Genomic DNA, 26,197 nt, shown 5'->3' with positions numbered 1-26,197 from the left:
TTTATCTGCTTTTTTCTTGAATGCTGATATAGCCTGTTGTGCCAGTCAGTGGGAACATCTCCATTTAGAAAGAATGAATCACACCTTAAAAGTCTCTTGACCTTCACTAAACAAGGGGCCTTGTTTGACTAGCTAGGATTTAAATGTCTGTCACAGATGTCTAAAGACAGGAGAAGAAATTACTCTCCAGATAACTTCACTATGGGAGAAGACATATCTATCTTTTCCCTAATGTGTGTGGGGAGGCTGGGTTTGTTTGTTTTTAATTCTAATAATCATGGCTGAGGTGCTTTATCTGGAAGAGGGAAAAGGTTGATATGTTTTCTGATCTAAGGAGTGAACAGTATAGTAAAGCCGACTATCAACATGCTATTAACAGATGCCTTCAGAACCTGCCTGGAGAAAGTTTTACTGCAGTGATAATTCACTGGTCTAAAGAAGACTGTAGAGTGGAAAAGGTGCACGTGATCTTCATTTTTGACAAGTGTCATATGAAGTTTTGAATACTGAACACAAGCACTCAGAAGGATTAGAAAAAAAAAATGCTGACGTTGAAGTAAATGATCAGGAACTGGAAAGCTGCTTTTTAAACTTGGTTTGTTAGCTTCAGGAATTACTGGCTTTTGTTCTACAGTTGCTCTTGAAAGCTAGGCCATTGGAAGAGTCTGATTTTATATAAAAATAACTACATCACTTCTAAAAATGAGGTTACCTGCAGGATAGGTTTGACTAGACCTGTCTCTGTTCATTGCATCATTATGCACTGATAATTTAAGTTATTAGCACTTAAATTTGAACAGGTAGCCTTTTCTAAACAGTTCCCTTTTTCATGCAGAAAATAGAATACTTGAGAAAAGTCTTTAAGCAAAATAGCAGAAAGTAATCATTCAGAATAAAGATACATGGCAGGAGTGAGAACCAATTGGAAGTGTAAACTGATAGGAACTAGATTTTCTTCCTCTCTGAGGGGAGGAATACTTCATGTGTTAGGCTTACATATTTAGGCTTCTGCCAGCTTGAAGTCCTGGGAACTGAAATACTAGCTGTCTTTCTGTACTGGCGTCTGGGGGATTTTGTACCATCTTAGCCTTCAAATTACAAAGTAGGTTGAGTTGTTTAAATTGCTACTTAGAGCCATCAAAAGAAGAAGTTAAAATGAAAGCAAACTGGAAAAAAGTACAAACCTTGGCATGAACAGCAACATTTATTCTTGGGTCAGTTGGCTTGCATGAATTCAAGTGCAAAATAATTCAGATAAGTATTGTGTAATAAGTTCATGTGTAACAGGGTCCCTTTGTATTTCTTGGAATAGCAGTCTTTGGGGAACATTTTGAAGGATAGGTTTGGAAAGAAATTTAGGTAAATGAAACCAAGCAATAAGCATATCTGTAATATGAAAGACTTTTTTTTAACTAGCTGTTTCATCTTCATCTTCACAGTATGCATTATCCAATAGAATAGCAAATGGGGTGATGTTTTGGTGACTTGAATTGTAGTTATCTGAGATTAAAAGGCTTAAACGATCAGTACTCCATACTCCTTAGTATTTGGGTTATTGGTCATAACTGCTTAGGGTTGAAAATGCAAGCTGAAATGTTTGAGGCAGTATGTTGAATTTCTAGCTTTTAACTTTGTATTGTGTACAAGCTGATCGGAGCATTCTGGTTTCTTTATTTGGTCAGGAGTGTAGGCTCAGTAGCTTTATGGAGAAACACTGTTCTTCAAAACTGAACTGGAATGCATTTGTCTTAGATGGAGAGTACTACACTTACTATTTTCTAGAGCTGCATGGGAGATCTGTTAAGTGATTAAAACAGGGACAGCATGTAAGCAAAATACATTCTTTAACCTTGTTGGCAGAAATACCTTGCTTTCAGGAATTCCTCTCTTGGACTACTTGTTTATACCCTTTCATATTCTTGCAATAATGTCCTAGTTTGCAGTTCAGTTCTTTAATCTCTTCTGTACTTCTTTAAAACTTTGCATATTATCATCTCTTCATTTGCAGTGCCTTGACTATGGTGCATTTAATCTTGCTCTGTTACTGGCAGGTTGCAGTAGAACAGTAACTTTTATATAGTTGTTTTTCTTTTTTTTTTTTTTTTTTCTTCTTGATGCTTATGTCAGTGTATAACCAAAGAAATACTCATTCTCTGCCTTGCCCCAGTAGCTAGGTTGTATAATCCATAGATCATAGGGCAGTTTTTTAATCTCTTGAATTTGAGGTAGCAACCCTTTCTTGAAGATAAAAATGCCATTACAAACTAGAATTAATGCTTGGACTATTTCTGTTAGTTGACCTTTCAAAACTTTTCCCATGTAGAAATTTAAGCCTGTGTGTTGTCCGAACAGGGCCTTCTTGGACTCTTTTTAAGAATTTTCCTCTTGAATATTTGAGGTTCTATATTAGTTTCCTGACAGGAAAGCTGTGAAAGTCCCTCTGTGTCCTCGTTTGGGAGGCAGTGAAAACTCTGCTCTGCTTTCCAGTGGCAATGACTGAACTCCACGTAATTTTTTGTTGTCATTTTGGAGCTGCTATTGCAGTCAGTCTCCCTGTTTACATTAATAAACTTCATCCTTTTGGGGGCAGCTGGGAACTAATGCTCAGATATAAATCCTTTCCCTCCTGCCCCCCTAGAAGAACTGTCTGAGGTGTCACTGGCCTGTTAGTTTGAGAAAAGCGCCTGCTTAGGCTCGGTGTTGACATCCACGGCTAGCTTAAAACCTGAAGTAATCTGATTTCTTGCAAGTATAATCAAGAGCAGAAGCCAGCCATCTAAGCTTAGGTAAGAGAAATAGTTAGGTCTACTTAGGTGGAGGAATGTGCAGTTGAGTTAACTCGTATATTTTTGCACCAAACTTTTGAACCCTTTTCATCATAGGATTGGCGACACTAGAATTCTACTGCTGTCTTCCTGCTTTTACTCTATAGTGCATTTTCATACCTTCAGATCTGATTTTAAGTTAGGGCTCTTTTTCTAAACTGAAATTAGGAAACTTTCTTTGCTCCYGTTCTATCATATCTTTCCTAAATCTGTTTTCACAGTTGCCCTTGTCTTCTATTGAATATGGCCAGCTGTGTGCGTAAGACTTTGAAAAAATTTATTCACTCATCAGTCAGCTCTTTGAAAGAGAAAGTGATTAACGTTGGTTGCCCAAAATATTGGGGAATCTTGGTAGGGAAGGCATAACAGCAGAAATAGAGGCCCACAGAATTGTGTGCTTTATACACTTCACAAAGTAGCATGTATGATAATCCATCCCACTGTCAATTCTGAGACTTGAATGACCTAAACAGCTTAGTCCCATAACCTAAAATAACCATCTTATTCTGACTTTTCTGCAGGTTTTATTACTGTAAATTGAACACACTTCTCAGGAATGTCTGCCTGTTTTAGGGGTACACGAGCTGATTGTGGGGTTTTGTACAAAGCAATAGAAGTGAAGCTTTCGTTCCCTTGTTATGTAGCTTCTATTTTTGTAAGCCCTGGAATGATTTAGTTTTTATGTGCTAACATGTGATATGTAAGACTTGAAATATGTTGAGCAGTAGCTTCCTTACAGTTATTTATAGAAACATGAGTGATAATGATTAATATATCCAAACTCAATACCTTATCAAGAGTTGTTGCACTGAAATACCTTTAGAAAAGCTCTAGACTCAGAATTTAATCAAAAAGTCTATATTTAGCCTAGCACAAGCGATGATTTTTCGTTGTTTTTTTTTCTTTTTTCTTCCCCCACAGAATGTGTAAGAGTTAGCCAAAGAAGGTTGGCACTGGGTTTTCTGTCGCTATTTCGGTCAATGAAACATGGTGCTCTACTCAGGTCACTTACTAATAGTATCAAGGGGTACTGAAGCACTGCAGAAACTAAATTGGGAGAAGTGAATAGTTCAGACTATCTGTTATTCAGGACTCTCAACCCATAGTCCTGTTCTCAGAGCAAAGCAGGTGAGGCGCCTAATTCTGAGGAGGTGAACTTGAGGACATGGTTATTCCTCTGCCTGGATGTGGAAGCAGGGTCTGATACCTGTGTATAATAGCTAGCATAGTTTGCTCACTGGGGCTTATGGATGTCAGGTAGCTGTTGTAGACCATTAGACTATGGACAACTTTGGTCAATTCTAGCTTTCCAAGGGAATAATCACTCAGTACACTGGTATTCGATGTAAAAGGTGCTGCCTGGGGCAAGGTGGCTGGTAAAGTGGTATAGCTGAAACTTTACTAGGATGTAGTCCGGCTCCCTTGCAGGTGTCTCCTTTTGTGTGAGCTGAGTGCTGGGAGCATGACTGCAGCTGGCAGGCTGTGATCATCCGTGACAGCGTTGCCACTAAAAACATAGGGAACACTTGATGTGCTGGGCTTTCCTTTCATCTGACTCTCTGCAGAGATGTTCTGTAGCATGGAAGTTCTTCACAGTACGAAGCTTTGAGTGTAGTTGCTGCTGTGTTGATACGGTAGTTCTGCATGTGATGATGAAGCTGCGGACTCAGTTCCCCATATTTGATGCTCTCTTCCCAAGAAGCCCTTAGTTGTGTGTAATAGGTTTCTTGCTGGCTTTACGCATCTTAAAGTGCACCTGTTTAATCCTCAACTGGTTGCAGTCTGGGAGAATACATTGCAAAAAGGCTGCAGACTTCCCAAGTATGTAGAATTATAGTTATAGATAACATCTTCAGGAGAGGATGTAGGATTTCACTGAGATGCTATTGTAGTACTTTTAATGAAGCATCTAGTCTGTGAGATTTTGCTTCAGTCTGGGTACTGCAAACCACAGTGATACTTTGGGCCTCCCTTCACAGAGGCCTTTACTATCGAATAGAGACACCTTCAAGTAAAAGGACATGCCTGTGGTGAAAATATATTGGCATATAATGTGTCACTTTTTTTGTCACTTCCTGAAGTCTGTCTTAGCTGAGTAATTCCACATCTGAGGTGAAAGCTTCTCCGGGTCTTGTTAGGGGTGGTGTGTTCTCTAGCTGTCTCAGGCTGCTGCTGCCACAGGCAATTTCTAGATTTCTTTTGTCTGAATGCTTGATCAAAAGAGCAGTTTGTAACTGTCATGCTGTGGATGTTGCAGGGGGGAATTTGTGGCAGATAATGAGAGTAGCCATTGCTATACTGGGTTGGTGCACTACTTCTCTACTACAAATGCAGAATACAGAAATGTCTTTGCAAGTGGCTCAATTACTTATGAAAGCTGAGCATCCTTACGCTGGCAATAGGCAGTGGAGAGGTGTGCTTGGTGACCTCTTAAAGTGACCTTTTAGCCAAGCTTCCCTGTGACTTCCTATCAAAGCTTCTCTGTAACCTCTCCTTGCTTCTTCCCACAACCAAAGTTACTACTGCAATTACTGTGTAAACTTATCTCATCTCCAGTTGCCATGTAGAAGTAAGTTTCTYGCAGCTTGTCATGGTAGGGACCGGACCTCTGTTCATTTGCAAAGGCTCTGTTCCTTCAGCTGGAAATGCTGCTGGAACTTGAGGACATTTGATCCCATTTGCGCAAGTGAAGCGCCAACTTCTTGAAGCATAGCAAAGAGGCTGCATGGGAATGTCAGAACATTGTTGCCAATGAAATATTCACCTGTGAGCTCATCGTGCCATTTGAAATGCCACTAAATTGAGTGTTGTGCTCCATTCAAGCAAAGTCTGCACTTTTAGAGGTATTACATTGGATGACCCCTGTAAGACTGATGCATAGCAAAGCAAAACCCGCTGCTGTCTATTTTAGAGACTAAACAATGGCTTATTTTTTCTGCACTTGAATGTCTCTTAGCTTTTCAAAAAAACTTAGCTTTTATTCTGAGCTTCCAGCTGAGCACTGTATGAATGCTTTGAATTCTTCCCGACAGTATATAGTGCAAACTTCATAGCACTGTATTATATGAAAATAGTTAGGCACTTCTGTATTCAAGGTGAAGCTCACACATAGCACTCTTTGCCTTCTAAAGCTTTCCAGCAAATGCTCCTGCAGGTTTTATTGTACACTAGACAGGTTTAATAAAGATCTTTTTTTTTTTTTTTCCCCCTCCAAGGAGGACTTGTTTTGATCATCCCATCTGCTTTTTATTTCCTTCAGTGATGGGGAGGGAAAGAAAAGAACATCAACTGTCTGCAGCAGTGAGTTTCTAAATGCTGAGGGGGCCACGCTCACACCACGCCGCGTCTCCTGGCGGCAGAGAATATTCCTGCGGGTAGCTTCACCTATGAATAAATCTCCTTCCAAGATGCACCATCCAGGTCTGTGTGTGCTTTTAAAGAAAATAAACAAGCAGATGTTACTGAATAGTTATTACTGAAATGAACTGTAACATGTAAAAATACGGAAGGAAAAAGGGGGTCAGATATATATAATGTTCTTGCTAAAACCTTGCTATAGGTATGTTCTGGTCAGTTGGTTTTAGGTCTTTGCTGCTTTGAACAGATGATTCAGTCATCAAAATCAAATGAATTACACTCTGCTGTGGCTGCACTGAAAGCAAAGAAACTAAAAACTGCCTTTTGCTAACAAAAATATTCTCTTTACCAGATAGCAAATTTTTACTCTAGCCTGCTTATGTAATAGCAGTGTTTGCAGCAAATAGGGTCATTTCTCTGCCTTGTCCTTGGACTGTACATAGTGCCTCTTGAGTGGGTTAATAATTCTTACAGCTTGAGGTCACATAAGCTGGAAACCTCTGAAATATCTGAAATCATGATATAGTGGATATAGTGCCATTAGTAGAACTGACAACCCTTGACTGATGGCAAGCTCTATATTTAGTGACCATAAAGTGCTATATCCCTATCCTGCAGCTTAGCAGATGGAGAAAGTTGCTTTTTGTGTACAGCCTGTGGTAAATCACAACAGTAAACAAGCTCAACTATGGATAAATACCTGTTTGTAATTAAGAAGTTGTTAGCAGGGGAAAGTGTCAAAATATTGGGTGACCCTAACACTTTAATAAAAAATTCTCTACTGTTGAACTGCATTTTCTGGCTTTGAACTGAGTGCCTCACTGCTGAGTGTGAAAGACAGCTATTTCCATTCTGCCATGACACAGATATTTGTGATATGTCAAGCAGTCTGTTTCCTGTAATAGCTCTTTGATTCTTTGCAGATGGTCATGAGGGAAGGGAGTTGTTACCATTATCACCTCTTGCTCCACCACTGGAGGAGGACCCTCTCGTTTTAGTATTGCAAAACGAGGATGCCCCAGATAAAGTTGGAGAGAAGAAGAACTCGGAAGAACTGCAAAGTCTATGGAGAAAAGCCATCCATCAACAAATTCTGTTGCTTCGAATGGAGAAAGAAAACCAGAAGCTGGAAGGTTAGCTATTTAAAAAATTTCCCTTAAAACCATTAAAAATTCTGCTGTCAGACACTGAAAATCATACTGATGTTGAGCACCTCAGACAATGGTTCTGTAACTTTTTTGTTAATGCTGCTAGAAAACATTGCCAAATATTCTTTTTTTTTTTTTTCCTTCCCTGCATAGACCTATCTTAATCTGTTAAATTCCCCTTCCACATGCCAGCTTGTTAAAAGTAATCTTAGTTAAAGGAGAAAATGTTGTTAGGCGTAAGTCACTACAGTATATGTATATGTTCTAGCTGACTAAATCCAGGAACTCTAATACAAAGTGGAGTCAGGAGAATGGGTTCTGTGTGAACATTTAAGAATGGTGGACCTTACCCTCTGTGTTTCTTTTCAGTCCTTTGCAGCCCAGCCACAATTTACTCAAACAAATATCACGCATTGTAAAAGCACGTGGCAATTCTAACCAGGCTTCTTCTTTTGTCCCTTGTTAACCACATCACAGTAGTAAGTTATAAATAATTCAGTCCAAATAAGATTTTTGAGTAGCTGACTCTAGGTATGTCAAAAAAATCCCTTTTTTTTTTTTTTTTTTTTTTTTTTCAGATTAGCACTGTACACTGAAAACAGAGTCCTGTTAGGGAGGCATCTGAAGCTGGCCATGCTAACTTGTCAGCTCTCAGAACTTTTGACTAAGTCACTTTATTATGGCTAGTCAAGACTCATACAAATGAAAGACTGGATGTAATGTCTCTCGATATGTAAAAGTTTCTGAGTACAGTAGACTAATGGCTTTCAATGTAAGTTCAAATTTTAAATGCCTTTTTTTGCAAATGCTACCCTCATCTTCTCCTGTATGGTATATAACCACATTATATGGTAGTCTGATTCTTCAAACAAAATATCATGGCCTTGTAAAAGCCCGTTAACTCTTTCTCTTTCTTTACTGGTCCTTACCAAGAGGGCAGAGGGAGAAAGGAAAAACAGCATGACATGTCTTTTCATGTCCCTRCAAGCATACATCCTTGAATGTATTTCCTACATATGTAGCATGTTACTCTGTCTACTTTTTCTACAATGTCTCCCTGTTAAGACATACTTCCATGGAAACCCTTAAGATTCATTGAGAACATCTACAGAGAAGCCTTTTGCTTCAGCCAAAATCTTGGTTTATTCTTTTAGCAAATGGTAGTCATATTGTGGGGTGAGGAGGCTGGACTTCTGCTGTAGTGACTAATCTCTTTGATAGTATGAGCTGTTGAGGGACAAACTCTTTTCCATACCCTCACCATGTGGCTGGAGGTGCTGAAAGCAGTTAAAGTCATCCCAGTTCTCAACTGGAAGGTTTTTTTTACTTCTGTAACTGATTTGAAGGAAAGAAGTTTGGCATGCCTGGTCACTCCTAGTGAAAATGAATGTCAGCAGTGGAGACTCAGAACTGCCAGCCATGGTTTTCACCTGCTAGCCCACGTCTTCATTAATGCTCCCAGAAGCACATCTGCATTCTTGCACACAGGATCTTAAGCACTGCTATTAAACTGGTGCTCTCTTAATCTGCCCTTGCAGAATTCATCATCTTATTTTCTAAGGGTGAGAAGTAAACCTTCATAACATCTGTCTCTAGGCTTCCTCCCTGTGGGCTGTTGTAATGCCGACATGGGTCTTTGTATGGACAGCACGTCTTCAGAGCTGATGTGCACTGAGCAAGTACTTGGATTCAGGCAGTGGCTGGTGTCCTAACCTGCAGTTAAACACAGACCTCGGGAATGGCCACTGTAATAACAGAAATGGCTGACGTCTCTACCTGAAGCCTCATTCCTAGCTGTGTATTTATTCAGCTGTATATGACGGATTTAAGATTAGAATTGCTGTGGAATGGTTTTCAGTGTTTTTGTGTTAATGTTTTGTTGGTTTTATTTATAAAATATTAATAGAACCTTTTTTCCTGTTCCTTTTGCTGTCGAGGAGACTTGAATACTATTAGCTCTTTGTTTTACAGAAGGTAAGTTTTGTGAATCACATACACCTTGCTTAATCTTTTTCTGAGCAGCTAAAAGCTACTTTTTATAGTAGATCACCTAGAAATGTAATTGCTATAAAGTGTTGCAGGCCACTTAGAAACAGCTAGGCAAAGCGTTAACAGGGATGGCTGCAAGCAACTGAAGTTGGCATAATAGTAGTAGGAGAAGCATGCTCAACAGGGTTTTTATGGAAGTATACAGCACCTTGCATAATACTTGCATCTAGAAGACAAGGCCTCCTGTAGTGTTCAATAAATAGTGTCTCACTGGTGTAACATACAGCTCTTGGAAGTACTTTATCACCTATGTTTTTGCAACAGTCTGGGCAATGAACTTACTGATTCATTCAATATTGGCTATATCCAAAGTAAGATGATTAGATGAGGAGCTGATTGTCTTCTCTTGCTTTGCAGGTTGTGTAATAACATGAGTGTGCATGAGTGAGAGGGAGAATTAGCTTTAATCTAGAGGTGCTGGGGGATGTAGTCCTGTACAAAGAGGGGGGAGTTTTCTTCAAGGACTGAGTGACTCACACAGATCATGGCAAATAGGAGATGAACTCAATTGCAGCTTTCAGAGATCATACTGTAAAATACACAATTCAGTCCAATGATTATTAGGCCTATCTCTGTCAATTAAGACACATTCATGTCTTGATTCCAGTTTTTATACACCAGTCGTACGAGGAAATGAAGTGTTTTACTATGTACATATCATGTATAATAAAATAACTATCACAGCTCATTTCTCAGTAACAGAAATGAAAGCTGCTCCTCCATGAAATTTTAGAGTAACCCCTTGGTTCTACTTCAGAAATAATGAGTCCTCTGGGATAAATTCCTTGCCTCAGGTAGTCTTATACAGCAGACCTCTAAAGTGTACAGCAACACGTGTTCTGTGCTGGGCACAGATGTACCTTTTTGCATGTGGCTCATGTTGGATATTTCATTCTATACTGCTAGTCTGCCTAATGATGCCAAGTAGCTGTGCCAACAGTTCTTACAAACTCTTAAGGGACATCCAAAAATGAAGCCTGTCACGCAGGCCATAATTTTTACAAGACTTGCCTAGATTGCTTGCCCAAATGTCTGATGTAAACATTTATGTGTTTGGGACTTTCCATACTAAAGCCATTATAATGCTCAGTGTAAACAAGAGAAAAATTATCAAAGGTGTTTTTTTGCAGTTGAAAGAAGCAGCAGATGTGAAGTTGACTGTGTAGAGGGGGTTTTTCTTCTTGCCCCAAGCCTTAAAAAAAATGTTCTCATGTACTTCATGAATTCCTAATGTTCATGGCTCAGCAGTACAAGTCAGGTTGCTCCCTGCAGCATCTTGTGACAGAAGACTGGCCCCATCTCATCTATCAACTGATGAATTGTAGGTGTATTTATGCCTAGTCAGTTTATCAGATAGATGTATCTAACATGAGTGGTTTTTGCATGCCTGACGTCTTGTAATTTTCTGATGTTTTAGTTTCCCACGTGCTCTTCCCTTATTTTTCTGTGCTTTAGCAAGCAGAGATGAACTCCAATCAAGAAAAGTCAAACTGGACTATGATGAAGTTGGTACATGTCAGAAAGATGCCATCAGTGTTTGGGATAAGAAATTACTAAACTGCAGAGCCAAAATCCGATGTGACATGGAAGATATTCATGCCACTTTGAAAGAAGGTATTTATGTAGGATGGCTTTTAACTAGGAAATCTGAAGATTTTATGTTGTCTGTTGATACTGAGGGAAATCAACCAGCAGTATGTTTTTTTCCAATAGCACAATAGCAGTAAGAAATTGCCTTCTTTTTGTATGTGCATCTATCTCCTAGTGCCAAATAGCAAATAGATTCTACTCTAAAACTTGCAGTCAGTGATGTAGAAACATAACTAGTGGTTGACTCCTGAAAGTAACATCTTATCCCTATGTCTATTACATTGAGGATTGAACTAGGAGGTTCTGCAGCTAAAACCATGACTTTCTGGTCTCTGCTCTTGGGAGATCACTTTTACTGTGAATTTGAGGTCCTCTCTCTTACCTGTTCRCTGAAAAGGCAGGTTCACATTGTCTAACACAGACTTGTATACGAATACTTGGAGGAGTCTCAACCATGCTTTAGAGAATCAGAAGTGCCACAACTTGCTGAGTCTAGGCTGTGATCTTTAACTATTTTACTTCCGTGAGCGAAAGGCCAGGACATTTTGTCTGGAAGTAGATCTTCCTGTGGTCTAGCCATTAGAAGGGGAGCTGAAGGGTCTTGTTAGCATGGCGTGGATGTATAGTCTGCTTGCCCCGCTGTGCCCTGCTCTAGGATCTCCTGTCCATGTTACAGGTGCTGGAAAACGATAATGTATCGGTGTAATCTGGCTATGGCACAGTAGGGAAGTTTAAAACATTACCAAAAAAAACATGGAAGAAATAGGTGGTTCCCATTAGTGACCTGCAGGAGAGTGCCAGCAAGCAGCTTACCTTGCTGCTGTATCTTCTGCCAGACATTGGCCAGCCATTTGGCATTGGGAGCAAGGAGATGCTTTTTCTAACTTGTGCTCTTGTTACTTTCTAGTTGCAAATTATTAACAGAGTCAACAATTTCTTTTGAATTTTGAAAATCAGTTTAGAGAGTCAGATATTGAAGGGGGGATGTATGTGAAAGTTCGAAAATAGTATTTTAATCTGGGTGATACTTTCACAAGTGCTTGAATGACTAGAGAGAAATGCTTTGTTTCAGTATGAGTGATTCTGTGTCCTTCCTTTGGTACAGAGCCTTAAWGCTTTGAATTGAGCATTTTATATTCTGTACATCTCTCTCCGAATGTAAACGCTCATATTGGTAGCCCTTCAGGAAAGGGAAGAGGAGGTGGCCCTCCCTATGTTTTTACACCTGTGAATTTAGTTTGGCTGTTCTGCACTCTGCCTCTAATCATGTGTCATTCGTTGCTGGAGGCTAACAGTTCAGAGATGGCAAAACAAATAGTGTCTGTACCTCAGCTGCACAGTGTCCTGCTTAGTTTATGTTAAATTTGTAGTTAATGTTGTGTTCTGAACTGGGTTCAGTTCTAATGTTTAGACTGAACTGTGGCTACTGAATGAACATGCTGCGGCGTGGCCAGCATCTGAAGCTGCCAATCTGTAAGGGGTCTGCCAGGCTGGTTATGCCAAATTGTGACAGGCTTGTAAGGGACTTCACAAAGCAAATTCTTGTGTGTTATAGTTGTAAAAATACACCCCTGCCTAGGCCTCTTGTTTTCTGTCTGACCTGCAGGTGTACCAAAAAGTCGTCGGGGAGAAATTTGGCAATTTTTGGCTGTGCAGCATCGAGTCAGACACAGACTGCCAAACAAACAACAGCCTCCTGACATCTCTTACAAAGAACTGCTGAAACAACTGACGGCTCAACAGCATGCCATCCTTGTAGATCTAGGTGCGTGTGTTTGTGGCTGAGAGGTTTTTCTAACATGTTTCATGTGTCTCTGAGTCAGAAACATGGCTATCTTAATTGAATCTATTGCTGGAGACGGATGCTGCTGTATCAACAGCAGTTTCTATATTGTGAGGATATGTTCTGCCTATGCCACTTAATGTCCTCTGAACAGATGATTGGTCTGACTAAAGTCAACCTGCATGTGAAAGGTCTATGGGAAGAGAGAAAACCTGGTTGTCTGGTGAGGTTATTTCCTCTTCTGAGGAGAGCTAGATATCAACTGCTCTCTCTTTACACCAGGACGGACATTTCCTACCCATCCTTACTTTTCTACCCAGCTGGGAGCAGGACAGCTCTCGCTCTTCAATCTCCTGAAAGCATATTCTTTACTGGACAAGGAAGTGGGTTATTGCCAAGGTATCAGCTTCGTAGCTGGAGTGCTGCTTCTCCATATGAGCGAGGAACAAGCCTTTGAAATGCTGAAATTCCTCATGTATGACCTTGGCTTCCGTAAGCAGTACAGGCCAGACATGATGTCGCTACAGGTAAGTCAGTCTCATAAAGCAATCCAAAATTTTAAATGAGATTTAAGCTCTCAGTGGTTGCTCATGTTCTTCAGGGGCTTATGAAGCTTCTTGTGCTATTTCGGAGGTTGTGACGTATGCACAAGCTTTTTTTTCAAGTTCAGAGTCAGAGAGGGGTTTGACAAGCAAATTAAAGAAGTTTAGAAGTTGCAGACTTTCTTGTCACACGTTTGGAAACTCTTTCTCTGCTGTTTTGCTCTTCCTTTTCTCTTCCTTACTACTCTCTCTTCCTTATTCCAAAAAAACCTATCTGTTTGCATCTGTAATAGGCAGCGTGTTTAAAAATAAATTTGTTTTTGTTTTTCTTCAGTCCATAAACACTTAGATGTAGAAGACTTTTAAATCTTTTGTACTGTAACTCTAAGTCAAATCAATAGTGCCACCCAGTGGCCAGTCAATAAACTCCACAGGGCATTTCTACTTGGGGCCTCTGTCTTACATGATCAATATTAGTCTTTGAATAGCTAGCTATACATACTCAAGGCCTCTTAGGAGAAAGAAAGAAAATCTTTCAAATCTGTGTAAACTGTGGGGCTTCAAGTCTGAGGAATCTTGCGTCTTAAGATGCAACTGCCTACTGACTTACAGAACTGTATGCTCCAAGCCTCTAATGTTATAAAGGGATATACCATTGAATTGAGGCTTGTAATTCACAGTGGAGAGAAAGGATACTAAGAAGTAGATAGAAAAGTTTCAATTTTTGTCGTGCTCCCTACATAGCAAACACTTATAATTAAGTAAAAAATTAGAGGAGAGTGTTCAATCCACTTTGCTTGACCAGTAATTTAGGTACTTATTTGGCAAATGTCCAGCATAGTAGAATAGATTTTAGTTAAAGAAATTATATGTAATGCTTTTCAAAATGATGATGAAGAGTATTTCACTATGCCCTAGGTATTTAGTTATGCCATGACTGCTTTGTTGTGATGAATTTAAGGTGAAAAGCCATAAAGAGCATTGTTCCACCTCTTTCCTGTGTCCTTGCCCCACAAATTACACTCTGATCCCGTGGGGGTCCAAATGTAATAAATGCACAGGTGTGCAGTTTTTCCCCAAGAAAATGCCCATTTGTATGTTGTACTGCAGTTGTAGACTCTCTCAATAATTTATGGTGTTTTGAGGGCATTTGGATATTCAGGATTTCCCCCTTGTGACTTAAATGAGTCTGAAACATTCCTCATCAGATGCTCTTAGGAAGAAAGTGGTTTTTTATGTTTGTGAAGGTTTACAACTTGTAGCACTGTTTGTCCTTTAAATGAGGTGATCCCTCTTCCCCCATGGTTGGCTCCTAGGCAGTTATCCTATTCTAGACAACAGTACAAATTTTGTCTGCTAAAGACAAGCTAGACTATTTACGATGACTTAACCAGAGGATCTAGTTAAAGCCAAATCCTTTGTTTTGTTTTGTTTTTTTTAACAGGATTAGAGCACTTGTAAATTCTTTGCACTTAACAGCACCAAAACATGTGCAAACCCATACACAGAATTAACTTCTGTCCTACAGAAGAACAATGTGGATATTTATTTAGGATAAAGAAAACTTCTTACCTTTTCCAGACAACTTGGCATTTAAAAAAAAAAAAAGTAGTAATGTAGATCCTTAGTTCATCAGGAACTCATGCAATAACTGGTTTGATGAACCCATCTAATAACTGTTTTACTGCCTCCGTGGTAGTATTCTAGCTTCCCATGTAAATGTGCATCATAGCAACACTGTCCAAACTGTGCTTAACTAGTAGCTTTGCCAGTTAAACCGAGGGCTCAAATACATGTGCAAATTTAGCTAAGTTCTTTGAAAGAGAAGTGATAGGTCTGTTTGTGGATGCTGCAGTCTGAAAGATGAACAATTTCAAGTACTGTCAACCTGTGGTAGGGAAAAATCATGACCACTAAAAGCAGGAGGGTAACTAGATCCTGTAAGTCATTTTATCACTGAGGAATGAATTCATGTTAAGCATAAGGCACTACTGACAGCAAAATTGGGCCTGGCAGGTAATCAATATATTCCTGCTTCTCAGTTTCTGCTTTCTGAGAGAAATGTCACTCTGTGCTATGAGTGACTTACTGTGGAGTGTAAACCATAAAAATTACAAGGGAATAATTTGCCGTAGAATGGTATTTTTAGCAGTGGATATCAACTTGTCACCACTTTGTTTTGCAACCTTTGACAGGTTGTGTAGCAGCATTTATTGCATCAGTATCTTAAATTCCCCTGGCCTGCTGGTATGTGGGAGATGATGCGCTGGGAAATACATATGTAGTACACCTCTATTAGCCCACTGCATCTAATGCATGATGTGTGTGCAGCAGTAGTCTAAAGTGATGATTGCAGCAGAGGAGTCTGAAATGCAGCAAAAAATATGGCCAAGACTCAAAGGGTAAAAGCCGAAGTGTGTAAGCTTAGTTGAGAAATAGTTCAGCTCTGTAACTGAGAACTTTGGCATCTTGAAGATGTTATGTTACTTGGAAAGGGTGCTTTTACTTTCCTTGCTGCAAGACTAAGTTCTGGTTTGCTGGCCAGGTTAGATCAATATATTCCCTTCTTGTCTTAAGCTTATGAATCTGAACTTAAAGAATACTTCATTAATTAATGATCAGGTTCAAACTGTTCTTTATTATTCACTAGTGTGTTGGTTTTAATTCATTAGAGGTGGGATGTTTATATGTGGGTAGATATCACCTGAGGCTCTAGGTAGCAATTAAGCTTCATTTTACAGTGCCATCTGTACTGAAGTTAATTTCCCTGGAGTAAAATGTGAATGGTTTGGAAAACTGAATAAAGCTGAACTTTTCTTGCTCCTGTCCCCTCTCCCCAATGTATTGTAGATTCAGATGTATCAGCTGTCAAGGCTTCTTCATGATTATCACAGAGACCTCTATAATCATCTCGAAGAGAATGAAATCAGTCCCAGTCTTTATGCTGCACCGTGGTTTCTTACACTGTTTGCATCTCAGTTTCCATTAGGATTTGTAGCCAGAGTATTTGGTAAGAAAGACTACTTTATGGCAGTAATAAGCAGAACAATGTTTTTGTTGTAATTTCTAACTCTAAAGGAATAGTTTTCCACATCCTAGTGCCATTTGGGGGACTGTTGTGGGTGGCAAGTAGAACCACTCATGGTGGGCTGTCAGCTCCTTTTCACAGAGGAAGGCAAGAAAACGGTGAGATATATTCTTTGAAACATTGAATTTGAGCAATTATGTCTGTTATTAGCCAAGATTTGACTTTTGAAGTGTGAACAGCAGAAACTTTGTCACAAATGTATTTAACATCTCAAGCATTCAGTCTATGCCGAAAGACAATTTCATCTTGTTGAACTTGCAAACTGAACTTTAACATAGTGGGGGGAAAAAAGTAGAATATGCTGATTTTCAAGAAACTGTAATAATTTGATTTTTTTTTTTTTTCCCCCTAACAAAAATTGAAGTAAACTTGGACTTACAGGCTGTTTCAGGTTTTTGTGTATATTGAACGGTTTCTTAGTCTTAGCATGCTTCATGTTCCATTTAAATAATTTTCTGTACTATTCTCCTCTTCAGATAACATCTAGTACAGAAGTTTAAATACAGTAAAGAAGTTTAAATAGTACAAGGCACTACTGTGTCTTGTAGTGTTTGCAATATCATGATGACAATTACTTGGTTTTGTATTCTTTATTGGGAATAAGAACTGCAAACTTAATCAAATCGCTATAAATGCAGCACTTGCTTGTTGGGGGGCAGTTAAAACTCACTACATTCAGACATGCTTCTAGGAAGTAGGAACATATATCATGTACTTCCTCTTAAATCAGATTATTTTATATATATTATATATTAGATTATATATATATGATATATTATATCAGATTATTTTTATTATCAGATCCACTTATTTTTCTGTTTTTGTAAAGCACTTGCATTTTTGTAAGAAACTCAGACTGACATTTGTTGTATGTTTTATTACTGAAGGGGTGTTTTGTTTTGATTTTTTTTTTTTCCACCTAGAGCTTTTTCCATTCCAGAGTTTTTCCTTTTACATAAAACACTTTCTGATTTGTTTTTGAATGAACAAATGTTTTCTGTGTCTGTTTCTCAGCGGGATTAATGAATTCTGAACCTGTCTATGGTTTTGTTCTTTGTGTTCCTCCTCCCCTCACCCCCTCCACCCCCTGCCAAGACTAAAGTACTTTTCTTACCTTTTTGGCTTTGTTTCTTGCTTCAGTGAGCTCTGAATTTGGAAAATTCATTTTTGAGGGTGGGGAGGGTCAGTGTTCACTTTTCTGTAAATGACTAGAGCAAGGTGTGTTTTCATTTTAAAACTGCAATGTCAACAGGCTGTCTTAGAGCCTAATGCTTTGGATTCCTGTATCTTCAGTGTCTTGTGAGACTCTCGCATACCAGTAAGAGGTGGCTAACATCTACCAATCTCAAAATATATACTTAAAATATACATTTTATATATATATGTGTGTGTGTGCGCACACAAAATATGTATATTTGTGCTGCTTGAATGTGCATCGTATAGTTGAGAAGGGAGAGTTTTGGGAATGGTTTATAAGTGAGATGAATACCTCATCAGTGTCCTGGTGCTACCTGTGACCCCAGATTAGGGCCAGGGATAGCCTAGCAGTGTTGGCATGGGAAGTTGTGGCTACTCAGTAGCGTGGCCCTGCTCTTGGTTGAATGACTGAGCCAACAGCACGGGAGTCATGATGACTTGCTCACGTGCTGCCTTCATCTCAGTAGCTGCAAGGCCGCCATCACTGCCGAGACTGTTTCCAGTTCCTGTGACCAGGTTTCTAGTTTTTGTACAGCCTGTGTGGACTGACTTCAGCAAGGCCTGGACTTTTCCTTCATGTGAATGTCATTATACTTCCAAGTATAGGTTTGGGACTTAAATTATAGCCACTGTGATCACTACTATGGATTTTGAAAAAAATATGATTGGCATTGGAAGTTACCAATGACTGGAAGCTGAAAGTTGGAAGTTGGCGTTGGAAGTTAAATGATCATATTTCTACAGGCAGAAGTCAGTCCTTAAAAACAAACAAAAACAAAAAAAACAGTAAAATACTGTTGTATGTAGGGCTGTGATCCATTTCTCATCAGTCACAGATGAATTTAGAAACAGTTAGCAGTTAGTTAATAGTCTATAATCTACAGTAGACAGTAATGAAATGCTTATTGCAGATAACTGTTACAGGCATAACGGTACTTTCAGCATACAGTACTTTCTTTTAATGTGCTCTTACATCTATAAGATGACAGAAAATGTTTTTCTTTGCTTTAATCTCATGCTAAAATAGGATCTATTGTGTTTCTGAACTGAATGAATATGTAGTATGTTTGCTTAAAAAGAGGAAAAAGAGAAAAATATCCCAGCAAATATATATTTATTGAATTACTTTAGCTCTTATATTCAAGGTATTTTAATGTTTTTCTTTTTTAGACATTATTTTTCTTCAAGGAACGGAAGTCATATTTAAAGTAGCACTGAGCCTACTTAGCAGTCAAGAAACATCTATAATGGAATGTGAGAGTTTTGAGAACACTGTTGATTTTCTTAAAAGCACTATTCCAGACATGACTCAGGCTCAGATGGAAAAAATTATTACCCAGGTAAGGTTGGTTTTTCTCCTTTTCTTTGTTTTTCATTTTGTTTGTAAGAGATTGTGCCTAAGGTAAATATTAAAGTTCCTTCCAGTATGTTCCTTTCTCAGTTGCTGAGGTGTGAAATACAAAGGAGTCATCTTCCCAATAACTTGTATAAAAATAGGGTATGCTTTAATTTCAATGGTTTTTGAACTGTGGTTCTATCAGGAATTTAGTTGCTACTTCAGTGTTAGTAGAGAAGATCTTTTTAAGTTGTTTGGTTTTTTTTGTTGGTTTTTTTTTCTGCCCAACTGTTGGAAAATTGTAACTTTTCTTATAAACTTCACATCAGCAGCAGCAGGGTAAAAGTAGCCTATCTTACAATCCTAAACCTTGCTCATGCTCCTTGTTAGTGGGCAGGGAGCAGAACTCACCATGATGGGATGAGCTGGCATCATAGCAATGTCTCCTTTTGGTCCCTGGAACTCCTGGCTGCCCAGGGCCAGTTACCCTGTGCTAACTTTTTTAACTCCTCCAGCTTAAAATCCCACAAGTTAGGATTGTGAGGCCCAGTTTTCATGATTTGTATTCATACTGAAAGTCAAGGTCAAGCAGGCTTTGCTGTTCTGTCGCATGCATGCCTCTGCCCTCCTGGAGGTCACCGTAGGGTGCCCTGATCCAGCTTCCCCTTCTCACTCCAAGACTGTCCATGGAGTGGGTCGCGTTTGGGAGGTGCTCGGAGGTGCCAGAAATAAAAGCTCCTTGGGAGTGACCTTGCCTTCCTCAGGTAAGGGAAAGGAGGACTGGAGTAGTGGTACTTCATCAGTGTCATTGCAACTCATGCTAAAGGACAAGAATGAAAGAGAAACAAAGGCATGCTGATATTAAGAAAAGTGCCTGTTAAAGCTTGCTATGTAACATCTTGCGAAGTACTGTCAGTGCCTTGGATCATCTTTTCCATGCATCCCCTTCCTCTGYGTTCACACTGCAAATTGTGCATGAGTCTCAATCTTAACTTCAATCTCAGCCTTAACTGTGAGCCTGTGGGCTGTTTTTCCCCTTTAGGCAGCAACTCAGAGTTAATAGATCTCTAGAAAACAATCTCCATATGCAGGAGCTCAGTTAATACTGCTGCGTTACTAGGTCCGAGTTAACCCTTGAACATTTGAAGGGCTGTTGTTTAACAATACTTTTGCAGACAGCTGCTGTGAGCACTTTCCTGTAGTAAAAATTTTAAACTCCTCACTGCACTGATTGTGATAGCCATGCTAATCCTGTGCCTGTTTACAGGCACTTTAAATATGTATCTTTACAACTTACTGATTCTGACAATGATAGAGATGGTAGCTCACTATTTTTGAGGCTATTAGAAACTAAATCTCTGTCCCGTGGTCTGTGTGAGTTGCAGATCAACTGTGCTGTGACAAACGTGATAGAACCGGCTCTGTGCAGAGATCTGACTGAGTAAAAGGTGGGTTTTTTCACCTGAGCAAAGGTGGATGTGGCTATATGCTGGGCAGCTTAGTTCTGAGAGGAGGACAGCCTGCTTTCCTGTGGTGTGGTCTCGCACTGAGCAGCCTTCTGGATCTGTAGGAACATACAGACCACCTGTGTCCTGTTACTGCTACCTGGGTTGGCTGTAGGTGGAGTCATCTGGCTAAATCAGTGCTGTAGTTCCCAGGACCTTCATTATCCCAGATAATGAAAGAAAAATGGAGATATTATGAGGGACTATAATACTCAGAAAAGAACTGACAGGATAGTTGCATCAGAAGAAAATGGCACATTGTATGCCTGGTTGGAACACCTTACATAATTTAAATTTCTATGTCACATCTGAGTTATCTGAAGAATGGTGAATGTAAAGCAGAACTTGTTATGTGTGTGTCTTTTGTTGGTGACTTGTTCATGATTTCTAGAATAAGAACCAGAATTAACATATCACTGTAGACATCCTTCCCTTAGTTGTCTAAACTATTTGGTAATTTTTTGGAAGCTGAGAGGCTGTGACTAGATCTATATACATATAAGGGTCATATGGCTTCATCACTGTAGGACTGAGCACACTGTAGTCTTTATTCAAGATGTTTAGGTGTTTATCAGTAGGAAAGTAGTGTATTTTCATGCCAGAGATGGAGCACAGAGAAGCTGTGTAACCATGTACAGTGTTTCATAAAAACTTATAAATGGGGACTTGGAGTCAAGAGATGCCATTTTGAGGGTGGTGGTCCGATTCCTGGTTTATTCTTCCTCATTGCGAGACTCTGCTCCCATCAGAGGCTGGTGAGAATTGAATTTAAACATTTCTTCTTAAACTTCTTTATATTCCTGAGTAATATAATAAGACTTGGCCTGATTATTAAATTCTTGGATGAAATAAGACTTCTGTTGATATATTATTATCATGATATCTATTAGAGGTATCATTATCTATCATTATCATTAGAGGTAGTATTTGGCAATTGTAAAAGTGGTGATCCAGTTTACTCTAATGTCTGTAACTTATTATGGCTACAATTAAGAACTCTATATGCTAAAATGCTCTTACTGCAGACTTGCACATAAAATGCTTTATTAAAAGTAACAGGAAAAAAAAGAAGTTCATCAAGCCGAGTTGTCTCTTAACTGAGCTTTCATATGGAATAAATGCTTCCTATGCAGGTAAAAATTAATTTTTGTGTTTTGGCAGGTGTTTGAGATGGATATATCAAAACAGCTCCATGCCTATGAAGTAGAGTATCATGTGCTGCAGGATGAACTCCAGGAAAATGTGAATCCCTGTGATGAAGGTGAATCTCTGGAGAAGCTGGAGAGGGCGAACAGCCACCTAAAGAGACAAAACATGGATTTGTTGGAGAAGCTACAGGTAAATGACTAACAGTCAATAACTCATGGAGAGGTTATTTCTATGATGTAGCCAATAGGAGTGTGCATGGGAGGTCTCTTGACGGCAACATTTTATGCAGCTGAACAGTTCTATTACAATAATTTGTTTCTATGTTAGGCATATTTTTAACCCTTTTGTCATTCCTTGTACTATTCCTTCTTGCTTTAGATATTTATTTTCTTAAAATATCTCTAGGCTTATCTCTCATAACATAGTCTGCTGGCTAAATTTTGTGTATCTGGCCTAAAAATCAATCCTCTAACCCTTTATCTCTTTGCTTCCCTGTTGGAAATTTCTAAGAAATGAGCTTTTCTCCCTCCTCCACTGTTTACCCTTTCTCTCATAGCCAGGCCAGGACTTGTTTCAGATTTCCCTATATGTATTGTCTTGCATTTTCCTGAAAGACCACTTTGTGTCACCAGGCCATTTCAATATTTCCTTGTTCATTTTAACCAGCATTGAGAAGATCCTGGAGAGCACCTTCAGCTTCTGAAACCTGCAAATGGAAGAAAAAAAAATTAAGGATCATATCATGTCCTTGTTATTTTGGTGTTTATGGGCTACAGGTGCTGTGCTCTGCTCTTGTGATGTTATGGAGAATGGGAATTACTTGGGTATTATGATTATTGGTTACTAGCTGGGTTTTTATCTCTGTTCTGAAACTGCACGAAGGTCATAGAAAAACTATGAATGATTTGAAAGGCTCCATGGACGTTCTTCTGTTCTTCCAGACTGCTGGATTCTAATACATCTTCCTCAGTTATATCTTAACCGCTTTATCTTTTTGTTTGTATGGGCTTCTTTCCCTTTTCTAATAACAATTGATCAGAGTTTCTCCACTTCCTGCAGAGAGAGATTTGCCGCTGCTGAGGTCCAAGGTTTCTGATTACTGGTCAGGCTCCTTTCTGGAGGTCTTTTGTTGGCGAGTGGGGAGCACTGTTTCTAGACTGAACTATTTAGGTTTGTTTTCCCCCTCTCATCTCTCTATCCTGCTACTTTACTTTTTTCCGTAGGTTTCCCATTGCTTTGTCACTTTTGGGCAAGTCATCTCTTCCAGTGCTACTTCAGCTGCTGTGATTTCCCTTCCCCCCCTGCCCCCCCTTCCCCCTGTGGAAGAGTCTTTTACAACTCCAGTCCTGTGTTACTGCCAAATGTTTTTCACTCACTGCAACTTACACATCTTATTCCCTCTGTAACACTTTCAAAAATCCTTCAGATTAATCTGGCCACTATATAAAAAAGAAAGCCAAGAAGTAGAGCGCTCATCTCAGAGAGGATTTCCTATTTTCCAAGTTGCCCTGCGTGTAAGGAGATTCTCTGTGTGKTGCACAGTAGGTGCTCATTGTATCATCTGCATACACAGATGTCTTTTAGAAGTATCTGTGTACCTCTATTKTGTCCTTACCAAATAGTATACCATAATAATAATAAAAAAAATTAGAATATCTTAATGTAATATAAAGATAATGTTATTATTTGCAGGTTGCTCATGCTAAAATTCAGAGTCTGGAATCCAGCCTGGAGACTATTTTGACTCGAGAGAACAAAATGAAGACTGTAATTCAGTCCCTGGAACGGGAGAAGATAACATATCAAAAGACTCTTGAGCAGATAATGAAGCATTTGCCCACAGAAGCATTGTCTGACTGTGAACTGCTCCTGAAGGAAGTAAACTATAATCCAAATAATAAAACAAAATAAGGAAATAAGCCATAAATCAGGGTTTTCTAAGCAGCATAACTTCAAATATTAAGGGGAAGAATAGATGAGTATGCTGCTTTCAGTGAACTTGGAAAGCAATAGGCAACGGTATTATCCAAAACTAGTGCTGGGACGCTCATAGCTACAGATGGGCCTTCAAATCTCAGTATGCAAATTCAGACTATTAATTTTTTTTTATGGTTGTGTAAATAAATCACAAGGGGGAAGTAAAGGATTCTCACATGTAATTATTATGAGTAGATATATATTTAGAGTTGACCTAATGGAAAAGATAAAAAAATTATCAGTAGTCAAAGCCAAGATAATGGTGAACTACAGTTTCACTCTGGATGTGCTTGTCTTGTAGTGAAATGAGGATAATATGTCTTTTTATATATATGCTGAATAATACTTGGGGAAAAAAAAAGAAAAAAAAAAGAATGTAATTTTCCCTCCAAAGAGCAGCACGTGTCATGTCTTCTATAGAAAATCTATGTGAACTCATGCGTGCCTGTCATTTAACTCTACTGACATTGTGTACATAGTAATGCAGAATCACAGAATTAAGTATTGCTCCTGGCTCATACCAGGAGAGTTTAGTGCCATACGCTGCCTGGGCTGTACCAGTCAGCAATGTAATTCCACGTGCATGTTGGAACTGAAGAAAAACATCATGTCACAGCTAAGCCTAAGTAACTTGGACTTAAATACATATCTATACACACACATGCAGAACTTTTAAATGCAAGAGGTAACGGTGACTGTTACTTCCTTCCCATCCCGTTTGCTTCCACCTGTTCTGTGGTTTGTCCGGGATGGTAGGTGGAAGGAAATAAGACTGTGGAGTAGTATTTATTCTGGTGTTAATTATCTGTAGGAGACTTGCTGTGATAATAGTTAGACATGGAAGAGGTTCTCATTTAACCAAAGAAATCTTGCAAGAAGCCTTGTCTTATCRTGGTGGGAGCCAGAGTGCTGGTTTTGGATTTCATCTGACAAGGGAATCAAGGCAGGTTGCAGGAAGTACAGCAAAAGTGCATTGGGAGGACCAAGCAAGTTTCAAGTATTATGTACCTTTCAGTTTTCACATATCTAGTGGATATACATTTCAAAGGGGATTCTGAAGTGCAGGAGCAGTTTCATGCTTTTCAGGTTATTCCTGTTTTAATACTGCTTTGTGGTGGTCTTTTTAAAACAAACAAAATCATGAATGTGTGTGTTCTGGGGAGAGGGAAGGGTAAGCTCTGGTCATTTCAAGACAGAAAATATGTTTATAAAGGCGTGATAAGATGCATATAGATTTGAAAATGTTTTAAAGCAGAAATTTCAGAGAGGCTTAGATGAATATGTAATAGATATGTATTTTGGGATGCATGTCTGAACTGTTAAATTGAGTGTCACAGTGACTCGTGTTATCTCTTAACGTTTATACTGTATTTCAGGAAACACTTATTCTTTTTGGTGAAAAAAACAATTAAGCAAAGTGCCAAATCCAGCAGCGTCTTTATGCATAAGATTATCCAATTTAGAAAGCAAGTGCTTTCTAAGTGTTATGCTTTATGTTGACATAAAGAAAACTGAGGAACAACCATGCTGATTTGCTGCACACTGCTGCGGAACTGAGGGGTTTGGGGTTTCTTGAGGTTTTTTTTTTTTTTTTTTTTTTGCTGTTTTTGTGTTTTTACTTCCGTAGTGGGTTTTTTTTGATTAAAAATATTGATTTACTTAACAGTCTTTCTTGTTACAGTTGGGGTGCAAGGTCTTAACACTGTGTATAAAAACTACGTGGACTCTGTCTAGATATTTCAATTGTATTGTATCAGGTGGAAAAATGCCAAGTGAAAAGGCAGTTCTTTTCAGTTTTGTTCAAAGTACGTTTTATCTGATATGTACATACAAAACCAATCCTGGGGAACTGCAGTAGAGTGTATTACAAAGAATCATGGTTATCCAGATATATATCATCTTTTTTTTTTTTTTAAGTTGCACAGAATGTGCTTTATCCTCTGTTTCACTTATCAAATTTTTCATGTAATGCCTGGAGAAATTCTAATAAATGTCATTGCTGCATTTCCCATGGCCTCTGGCTAGTTTTATTTTTCTACACTTTGAATACCAGTCTTATTCTTAATAATACTGTTTTCCTGGAAGATTTAAAAAAAAAAATCTGTTTATAGTTTTTAGTTGTGGAAAAAAAACATTTGTAGAAGGATGCAGGCATGATAGAAATTCTTATCGGTAAAAATATAGTTTTGCACGTTCAAGGTATTTTTCTTCTGTAGCTGTTTGTTCGGTATGTAAGCATGTTGAGAATAATAATTTGATGAACTCCTAAGGATGCTGTACATCTATTTTGGAAGGAGGAGGAGGACACTGTGACAACAAATAGAAATAAACTATAGAAGTAAAACTACAGTGAGACAAGTGCCTCATGACGCTGAGGACTTTTATCATAGAATTCATTTTTGGATGCAAGTGTGGCTTGTAACCGGGGTATTTCTAGGGCATCTAGCTTGAAATCTATGCTGAAGTAGATAGGCTGCAGACCTTCAGGTCAAAAAGCAAAAATATTTGCTTCTTTCAGCAAAAGTATACTTGAGCGTGGTGGACAGGGTGTTTGTGTCCATCTGTATTTCTCTTTCTCTATATCTTACAGTTTTGCAGAAGCAATTTCTGTTTGGGTTTTGATTATGCTACTGAGAAGAGGGAAGTCTAAG

General features: G+C 38.9%; 1 protein-coding gene across 1 annotated transcript in view; it reads left to right on the top strand.

Moving 5' to 3' along the window:
* The window catches only part of TBC1D4 (TBC1 domain family member 4), a 105,845-nt gene extending 80,295 nt beyond the window's left edge, over positions 1-25,550 (top strand). The window contains exons 11-20 of the mRNA XM_026084603.1: positions 6,085-6,245; positions 7,106-7,315; positions 9,302-9,304; positions 10,835-10,993; positions 12,576-12,734; positions 13,035-13,279; positions 16,145-16,304; positions 18,750-18,919; positions 21,582-21,758; positions 23,262-25,550. Coding sequence (XP_025940388.1) covers positions 6,085-6,245; positions 7,106-7,315; positions 9,302-9,304; positions 10,835-10,993; positions 12,576-12,734; positions 13,035-13,279; positions 16,145-16,304; positions 18,750-18,919; positions 21,582-21,758; positions 23,262-23,480 — 1,663 coding nt within the window. The 3' untranslated portion in view covers positions 23,481-25,550. The remainder of the gene's footprint in view (positions 1-6,084; positions 6,246-7,105; positions 7,316-9,301; positions 9,305-10,834; positions 10,994-12,575; positions 12,735-13,034; positions 13,280-16,144; positions 16,305-18,749; positions 18,920-21,581; positions 21,759-23,261) is intronic.
* The last annotated feature ends 647 nt before the right edge of the window (positions 25,551-26,197 follow it).

Source organism: Apteryx rowi, unplaced genomic scaffold (assembly GCF_003343035.1).
Source record: "Apteryx rowi isolate R43461 unplaced genomic scaffold, aptRow1 scaffold_649, whole genome shotgun sequence".
Lineage (NCBI taxonomy): Eukaryota > Metazoa > Chordata > Aves > Apterygiformes > Apterygidae > Apteryx > Apteryx rowi.
The sequence above is the reverse complement of the archived record's forward strand: the minus strand, read 5'-3'. Positions and strand labels throughout refer to the sequence as shown.